The 9,189-nt window shown below is 31.5% G+C and overlaps 1 protein-coding gene across 1 annotated transcript; it reads right to left on the bottom strand.

The window, feature by feature from the left end:
- Positions 1 to 2,090: 2,090 nt before the first annotated feature.
- LOC134697874 (uncharacterized) lies at positions 2,091 to 7,371 on the bottom strand. The gene is made up of 4 exons (XM_063560161.1): positions 7,012 to 7,371; positions 6,569 to 6,719; positions 6,087 to 6,107; positions 2,091 to 5,607 (listed from the first exon to the last, which is right to left on the bottom strand). The coding sequence occupies exons 1-4, from the start codon at positions 7,369 to 7,371 to the stop codon at positions 2,336 to 2,338; spliced, it is 3,804 nt and encodes a 1,267-aa protein (XP_063416231.1). The 3' UTR covers positions 2,091 to 2,335.
- Between the last annotated feature and the right edge of the window lie 1,818 nt (positions 7,372 to 9,189).

Below are 9,189 nucleotides of genomic sequence, written 5' to 3'. Positions count from 1 at the left end.
TGTCTTAAACTTAGTACTTGTTTGGCTTAATAACTAATTGATCTGAGCGTCACTGATGAGTCTTATGTAGACGAAACGCGGTGTCTGGTGTATCAAATTATAATCCTTGTAATTTTGATGAATTAATTAAAAAGTAAAATCTCAAAAATACCGAACTTAGAGGAAAAACAATTCGGAAAAGTCCATATCACATGGCACAATCAAATAACAAAACGCATCAAAAACGAATGGATTAACCTTTCTTATGAAGATGTTTTTGGCGTTAAACAATTTACAAAATAGTCAAATGTCATCAGAAAATTAGGATAAAAAATTTACATAACAAAATCATATACATGTAACAAAGTTTAAATATAAAATATTTTATACAACTTATACTATTTTTCTCACCATAAAAACTACATGAACTGCAAATATACATGTCATCACTGTAAACAAGTTTATGTTGGTTTTGATATTGCTATGAAAGGAAATAATGTTCTAAACTTTCCCATGCACATACCTGATCCAAGGCATTGAATGTTTTCACTTTTTCTCTGAGCTTTTCGTTGAATGTTTTTATAAATTTGGTTGATCCATAACTTCTGATGTACGATTTTTCAGAATAGACGTGTGTAGTTTGTTCTAGTTTTGAAAACATATAAGCAATAACGTGTTCGTCATCAATGCAGATTCGAATCCTTTCACCACGTAGAGTGCCAGAATGAGGTATAACAACACTGTAAAATATTTGCTAATAACAATTTGTCATGTTTTACAGTATCCATTCTTTTAGTTTTTTGTTAAAGCTGTCGTTGAATTCTTAACAACCGTACTTCTCAATATATTGTTTTACCTCCCATACCCTCAAAGCTGTTACCAATTCATTTATTAATCTCTCTATTAGCAACTTATCGTTTGTGAATGTACCTACTTGACACTTTTCAATTTTGAATGAGACTGGACGAATAAAATAATCTATAACCTTCCATATACAAGTTAGAACATTAGTCTTAGATTGGAAAAAAAACATTAGTTTTTCGTTGAAATCTTTCTTAAAATTTTCGCATCCATATTTTCCAATATAACATCTTATCTTCCATACTTCATTAGCTGGACATTTTACCAATTTAGTGGTGAATTTATGGATTATCCAGCTGTCATTTTTTAAGGAAACTACCTGACCATATTCGATTTTGAACGAAGTCGGACGAATAAAATAATTTATCAACTTCCACGTACAATTGACTACATGAACCTCAAAGTGAAACCAATCCGACAGCTTTTCATTGAAATCGGTAACAAATTGTTTGCAGCCATATTTCTCAATGTACTTTTTTACCTCCCATTCTTTGTGGGCGTTTGGTTTAAACAAAAAATATATCAATGGATGTATAATCCGGCTCTTATTTGTGCGAGAACGTATTTGGCCATCATTAATTTTGAATGTGGTAGACGAAAGAAATATTCTATAAAATACCAAGAAATCTTTTCCAAATTGTCGTCTGATTGAAACCATTTGGTAAGCGTTTTATTGAAATATTAAAAGAATTCGTCACATCCATACTTTTGAATGTATTTTTCAACCTGTATAATTTCAATTGCAAGATTTCAAGATTACTCTGAAGTTAGATTCGAATAGTGGGCAATAGTGTTTACTCTGGAATGGACTAAGCCAATTACATATCGTGATTGTTCAAAATACACGAGAGTATGCATATGCATAAAAATGAAACGGTAGGTTAAAGCTGGTTTGATAGCTAGCCAAACCTCGCGCTAATATTAATGTTGAAAATATGGCTAAAGTGTAGAATAGATGGTTTAATTTTATCAAGTACGATGATAAATAAACACAGTTTCTCTGACCGAAGTAGTTCTGAATGTTTGTTGTGATCTTTTTTTGACAAATTATTCACATGCATACTTTCAATGTTCCTTCGTACAGCCAATTCATAAATTTTATTCTTCTCTTGTTTTAAAAAAAAAAAAAAAAAATCTTTTTATTAACCATTTTTATGAGAGTTCTTTTTTTTTATAGCTTTACGTTTTAAACTTTGAAGATGAACACAATGATTTAACAAGTTCTAAGCAAATCTTACTACAGTTTTTCTGACTTGAATGAAACTCTAAGTTTTATATTGAAATCCATGACAAATTCTAAATTTCCATACTTCTCCATGTAACTTAGTCAATCCCCAGTTTATCCACACCATGCTTCATCGAATTATTTATTAACATTTGTATTACCCAATCGTCTTCTGTGTTTATGTCTATTTTATTGTTTTTTTTTAAATTCTCAATATGCTTTGACGGACAAACAAATCATTTAGATTCCTAAATATATATTGTTCTTTGTCTAAAACCGTTCTGCAAGTTTTTCTTTGAAACCCTTGACAAATTCCTCACCTCCATAATCCTTTATGTAGCGTTGTACAGATAATAAGTTATCCGCCTTTGGTTTTACAATTTCTTTTATTAATCTTTGTATCAACCACCTGTCATTCGTGTGAATACCAATATCAGCGTCTTTTATTTTGAAGGCGGCTGGATAAATGAACAAATCTATCAGATACCACGAACAATTTAATACAGTTCCCTCTGACTGAAATAATTCTGAAAGTTTGTCATTGAAATCCTTCACAAATTTTTCACAACCTTTCTTCGCAATGTAGTTTCGTACTGCCCATATCTTATCTGCCTTGGGTTTTGTTATTTCATTTATAAATCTCTGTATTAACCAGCTGTCGTTTATGTGAATACCGATAGCACCATGTCTTATTTTGAATGCAATGGGATAGATAAACAAATTTATCAAGTGCCATGAACAATTTTCTACAGTTTTCTCTGACTGAAATACTTCTGAAAGTTGTCTATTGAAATCCTCGATAAACTCTGTACATCCGTATTCTTCAATGTAACGATGAACAGCCCATAGATTTGAAGGCTTGGGTTTTGAGATTTCATTTATAAGTCTCTGAATCAACCAACTGTCTTTTGTGTGAGTACCTAAATCATTCTTCCGGATTTTGGATGTAGTTGGACGGACAAAATGATGTATCCAATCCCAAACGCCATTTACTACAGTTTCCTCTGTCTGAAATGATTTTGCAAGTTCTGTATTGAAATCCATAACAAATTCTTCACATCCATATTTGGTAATGTAACTTCGCAAAGCAATCAATTTATCCACATGGGATGTCACTGATTCAGTTAAAAATCTCTGTATTAGCCAGCTGTTGTTTGTGGTTATACCTATTTTACCGTTTTGAATTTTGAAACTGCTGGGACGGACGCACACACTAATCAGATTCAAAGAAGAGCTCAAGAGAGCGTCCCTTGTATGGAACCATTCTGCAAGTTTGTCATTGAAACCCTTGACAAATTCATCGCATCCATAATCCTCAATGTAGAGTTGTACAGACAATAAGTTATCCCCCTTGGATTTAACAATTTCATTTATTAATCTTTGTATTAACCAGCTGTCATTCGTGCGTATACCAATGACAGCTTTTGTCATTTTGAAGACGGCAGGATAGATGAACACATTTATTAAGTGCCATGAATAACTGTCTTTAGTTTCGTCTGACTGGAAAGATTCTTCAAATTTTTCATTGAAATCCTTGACTAATTCGTCACATCCATAATCCTCAATGTAGTGATGTACCGACAATAAGTTATCTCCTGTTGGTTTCAATATTTCATTTATTAACCTCTGTATTAACCAGGTGTCATTTGTTTTAACACCAATTACACCGTTTTTAATTTTGAATGCGGTAGGATAGATGAACAAATTTATCAAGTGCCATGAACACATTAACACATTTTTCTCTGACTGAAATGATTCTGAAAGTTTTTCATTGAAATCCTTGACGAATTGTTCACATCCATAATTTACAACATAGCGTTGTACGGCCCATAAGTTATCCGCCTTTGGTTTTACAATTTCATTTATAAGTCTCTCTATTAACGACTTGTCGTTCATGGGTGTACCAATTACAGCATTTTTCATTTTAAACCGAGAAGGATAGATAAATAGATTTATCAAGTGCCATGAACAGCTTACTACAACTTCCTCTGACTGGAAAGTTTCAGAAAGTTTTTCATTGAAATTCTTAACAAATTCGTCACATCCATAATCCTCAATGTAACGATATATAGCCCATAAATTATCTGCTTTTGGTTTTAATATTTCATTAATAAGTCTTTGTATTAACCAAATGTCATTTGTGTGAGTACCTATTTGATCCTTTTGTCTTTTAAATTGTGATGGTCTAATAAATGTATTGATTATACTCCAATCACAATTGAGAACATTCAATTTTATAGCATACCAATCAGTTATGATTTGGTTGAGTAAAATTAAGGTGAATTGTGAATTTTCTACAATCGTTTTAAATTTCAAAGCTCCAAAATAATTTGTTAGAAATGCGTTAAACAATTTCTGAGCTAGATAAGAACATTTTGATTGCGGAACAATTAAATATTGCCTCTCATCGTCATCAGGCACGTCGTATGGCCTTACATATTCTGCGAGTGTGTTGACAGAAGAGACTTGTATAACATCTTCCATTGTTGGTATGTCCCAGTAAGAAGACAATACCGCATGGAAACCCGTATGATGCTGGAAGACGTAAATGTTGCTCGTTATATCAATTTTTATGTATTTATCGGAAACTTCTTCACACATTTCAAGTACGTCGTATGTAGTTACTGTTATTTCCTTGTTGAATAATGATTGATACAAATACACAATAACGGACGTATTTACATTTTTGTGATCAGTAAAAGATTCGTAGTGTTCACGAGTTATAATTCCTTTTGACCTACCGAAAGATCCCTCACATGCTCTATCCAGCATCAAACTGACAAGGACACAGTACTGCAATGCTGCATCAGTTTTGTCATATCCTGATCTTTTTAAACGTCTTATTTCACTTTGAAGTTCTTTGGTTGGTGATGTGAAGAATTTATGACCCATAGCAAAAAAAGTTTCAAAAGAGCAAAACAAACGACAAGCCTCTGGAAACCCTAGATACGGATTCGTTTTAATAATGTTTTGGATTTCAACATCCTCAAGCATTTTGGCTTTTCGTGACCTAAAATGTCCGTGATGGTTCGAATGATTAATTAACATCGCTTTCTTTTCCAATGTAGATAAGCTGAAGTTTCCATTGATGTTAATAATCGATGCTTCCGAAAGCAGCTGATGATTTGTTACTATTTTATCAAAATCCTCAAGTTTATTACTTCTTAACGTAATTATAAATTTAGATTGACCAGAGGTAACATGTGGCCTCACAGCATCTAGCAAATGTGAATGTATATCTTCATTATAACTAATATGAGATTTCCCAAACAAATCTTCCAAAATTATAAACTGTTTGTTTGTACTCAGAAAATATGTTTTAAAATCTTTGGCTAGATGTTGTTCTAAGTTCATAACAATATATCCCTTGTTCTGAAATATAGATGCTATTTCTAAGGCTGCTGACGACTTACCACTTCCCGCTCTTCCAATGAGTATCAACATGTTTTCTCTGTCTAATACTTCAATGGCCGCAATCACAGCTGATGTTTTCACATACGTTTTATCATTATTGTGGAATTTGATTTCTCTTCCCGAATTATCTTAAAATAAAGAAAACCTCAATTAAACACAAATATCAATTTGATGTACAAACAAAACAACTGCTTCAATTGCAAGTAGTCTACCCATCCAAATTTTTGCAGGTGAATCATACGTATCTTTGCAAATGCAATTTACTCTTATACAAACAGTTAAATATTAAGTAAATTTTCTATGTTTACAATTAATGAATAAAATATAGTTGGTATATTTTATAAGACTTATTTTCGAACAAAACAAAAGCGTTACTACAGCATTGTACAGACTAAATAGGGAAAGTGAGCCACTGATACAAGTTAATTAGATCACGGATTGATACGATAACGAAAATCCCATTAAAAAAAGCATTGCGGACGCAATAATTATTTAACGTGCTGTTTTCCATTTTTTATAAATTATTCATTGACCTGGAAATGCAGTAATTCGTCAATTGCTTAATTATCACTGCATTTCAGCAAACGGAAATCTACATTGCACTTACCTATTAAATTTCTTGATATGTCTGCAAAAAAAGGAAGTAAAACTTTCTTAATATTTCTTAATAATTTGTACAACATATTAACAGAATATAATTATAAAAAAACAAATTGGTAACAGAAAGACATAAAAATGATCTTGATTACAAAGAAGTCATAGCAAGGTTTCCTGGAAAAAAATAAACATTGAATAAATAAATAAATTGATATATTAATAAATAAATAAGCACTATTAACACAGTTAATAAATAGTTGTATATATAGCTGTTAAAAGTTGTTCCAGCGATAAAACTGTCAAATCACTTTGCCACTGCTGGTGGAGTTTATATTCCCCGAAGGTTTCACCAGCCCAGTAGTAGGTACTTCTGGGTAGACATGAATTATCATTGATATGGTCATATTTATATATAAAATGTTGACAAACATATATTACATTGTTATGAAGATATATATGACAATGGCTAGAAGAGCGTCAAATTTATCTTACCTGAGTATTCCCCCAACTGTTCTGAAAGTTCCCTTTGAATATTGTATCTTAAAAATGATTTGAAGTCAACTATTTGCAACTCAATTTGCTGAAGCTTAACGGCTATGTCTTCCTTCATTAGCTTAACTGTGCCTTGTATTTGGTGACATTCCTTAAAAAAAACCAATCATAACAAATTAGAAATAAACAAACAAACGATAAACAAATGAACATAACTAACATGTTATTTTTTTGATATTATATGATAAAAAATAAAAACAATCTTTAAATTCCAGTTTGAAAACAAAATGACAGAATAAATCGACACGTATGATTATATGAGTAATCTCCGCCATACATATTGCTTCTAACCTCGGGATAGATATAATAACTTCTAATTTAGTATTTGTAACGAATAATATTTGATCTCTTGAACACATAAGCTATATAAGGTGTTCCTTTACCCGGATAATTTGCTCATCTTCATGCATTTGTCGTAGTATAAGACATTGAACTTCCAAACAAGAGAACTCCTCCAGTGGTTCTTCCCTCAGCTCCAATATTCTCCGGGTTTGAATTATATCTGTACCGGTTGTCTTGGAAAGGAAAACAATCGAATTTTCTATTTCATTCCATAATTGCCTAAAGTCCTCGTCAGAAAGTTCTCCTTTGGTAGTATGAGCAAACACTGTATTCCTGGCATTCACTAGTTTATCGATATACTTCATCAGGTCACAGAATTTTGACAAAAGGGTCATTTGGACACTACTATTTAAATTAGAATGATGAATTCCTTTTGTCGCAGATACAGAACATGGATTCATCGTGTACGTATTTGGATAGAAAGTTCGGTGTTGAGTACACGGTAGCTCGGCAGTGTGAAACATAGTCTCCCAATTATTCCTATTCAATCGTTCCTTTTCTAACGCTACTATTATCGTGTATCCTGGATGATTTCTACAGAGACAGCAAAAAGTATTTAACTGCAGTAAATGGAAAATATCATGCTTATTCTTGTTCAGAAAATCATGACATGAAATTCCATTTATGAGACAACTTTGCCAAAATTCATCTTTGAAATATGTTATCAGAAAGAATTTCAAAAATGTTATATCTAGGTGTTGTATCTGTAACGTAGACTTAACTTTACAACAACAATATTCACATTTACTACTTTGTTTATGACATGGTAGTTTTTGGCCATTTTTGTCAAAAAGATTTTCCATCTGCCAAATGCTGATAACCGGCTTATAAGGTCGCTGATAATTTCTGGAACATTGACAGCATATGGCGTTATCAAACTGGTGATAAATTTCATGTTGGGGATTGGACACAAAATCCTGAAATGAAACTTTGTATTTGTTTTGAATAAAGTGATCTAACAAACATCGCATTGCATCAGCACCATGGTCGATTATCAGTGTAGCTATGCGGTAAAAATTCTTTCTCATAGTCGACAAAGGCATACTTGTGGATGGAACTCTGAAATAGATAGTGTTGAGCGATGTTTACAAACAGATTACAATTGCATCAGTTCATGGAGTCAGCATTATAAATGTTAGGCAATAAATATTTTAGCAAATTGATAATGTGAAAATACAGTAAATACCATATCTAAATTGTTTGCTTAAACGTTTAGATGAAGATCACAAAAACTATACTTTTTTTTATATTGCACAAATTTAGTTGTTGTTTATACACTAATGGTTCAAATTGTTCTTGATAAGTTTGAATAAACACTGTGAAAATGTAATAACAAATAAAAAAAAAATCTATTGAGAGGGTTCCCGTAATACAGATTTAGTTTTGTCACATTCAATTACATTATTCAGATTGAAATCACATAACTATTTGATATAAAACACTTTAAACAATGAATGAACTCATCATATCATTTAGGGAATTGCACAAAATCGTACGTCTCACGTCAATATTTAAACACTAATATGTCCTACATACACTATTGTATTGCAGAAGTTAATATTTCATTTAAAAAACTTACACTTTATTAAAACATGCACACTCAAAATACCTTTTAAACTTCACATCTGACAAGTACCGTGTGTAAATTATTCATAGTTGTAGATGAATCAGGTTACGATATTAGATTAGTCGAAAAGATTTGAAAAAAGAAATATATAGAGACTTGATTGATTGCTGAAAATTACGCTTTTTGTTTTACATAATTCAATACGTAAAATATGTTTATTTTTAAAATACCACAATCAACCTAATCTTTCTAGCAGAATCATTTGAAGAAAATTCGAGTTAAAACAATGCTTAACTTTGAAGATTTGTTATTATCGTACAATAACAATATTATACGCATGTTTTGTATCGGAAAAAATGTCGCAAAACTCAGTAATTACATTATATCAAGATATAAATGGTCTTACCTTTATATACAGTCTACGTTTGTTTAAAGCAAACATTTTCTCTAACAGTTTTCATTGATACCATAGTATCGTACATATATACCACAAGGCAATTATATATAACATACAGTCATAATAAAGTCACAGTGCAAACCATAGTTAGAATTTAACTCTGAGGAGATAGCCTTAACACAAATAGATTAATAGATTAACTTTCAGTAGATTATTTTCCAGTTTTTATAATTGATTAATTTTTAAACGGCTGCA

The sequence above is a fragment of the Mytilus trossulus genome, chromosome 14 (assembly GCF_036588685.1).
Source record: "Mytilus trossulus isolate FHL-02 chromosome 14, PNRI_Mtr1.1.1.hap1, whole genome shotgun sequence".
NCBI classification, from domain to species: Eukaryota; Metazoa; Mollusca; class Bivalvia; order Mytilida; family Mytilidae; genus Mytilus; species Mytilus trossulus.
The sequence above is the reverse complement of the archived record's forward strand: the minus strand, read 5'-3'. Positions and strand labels throughout refer to the sequence as shown.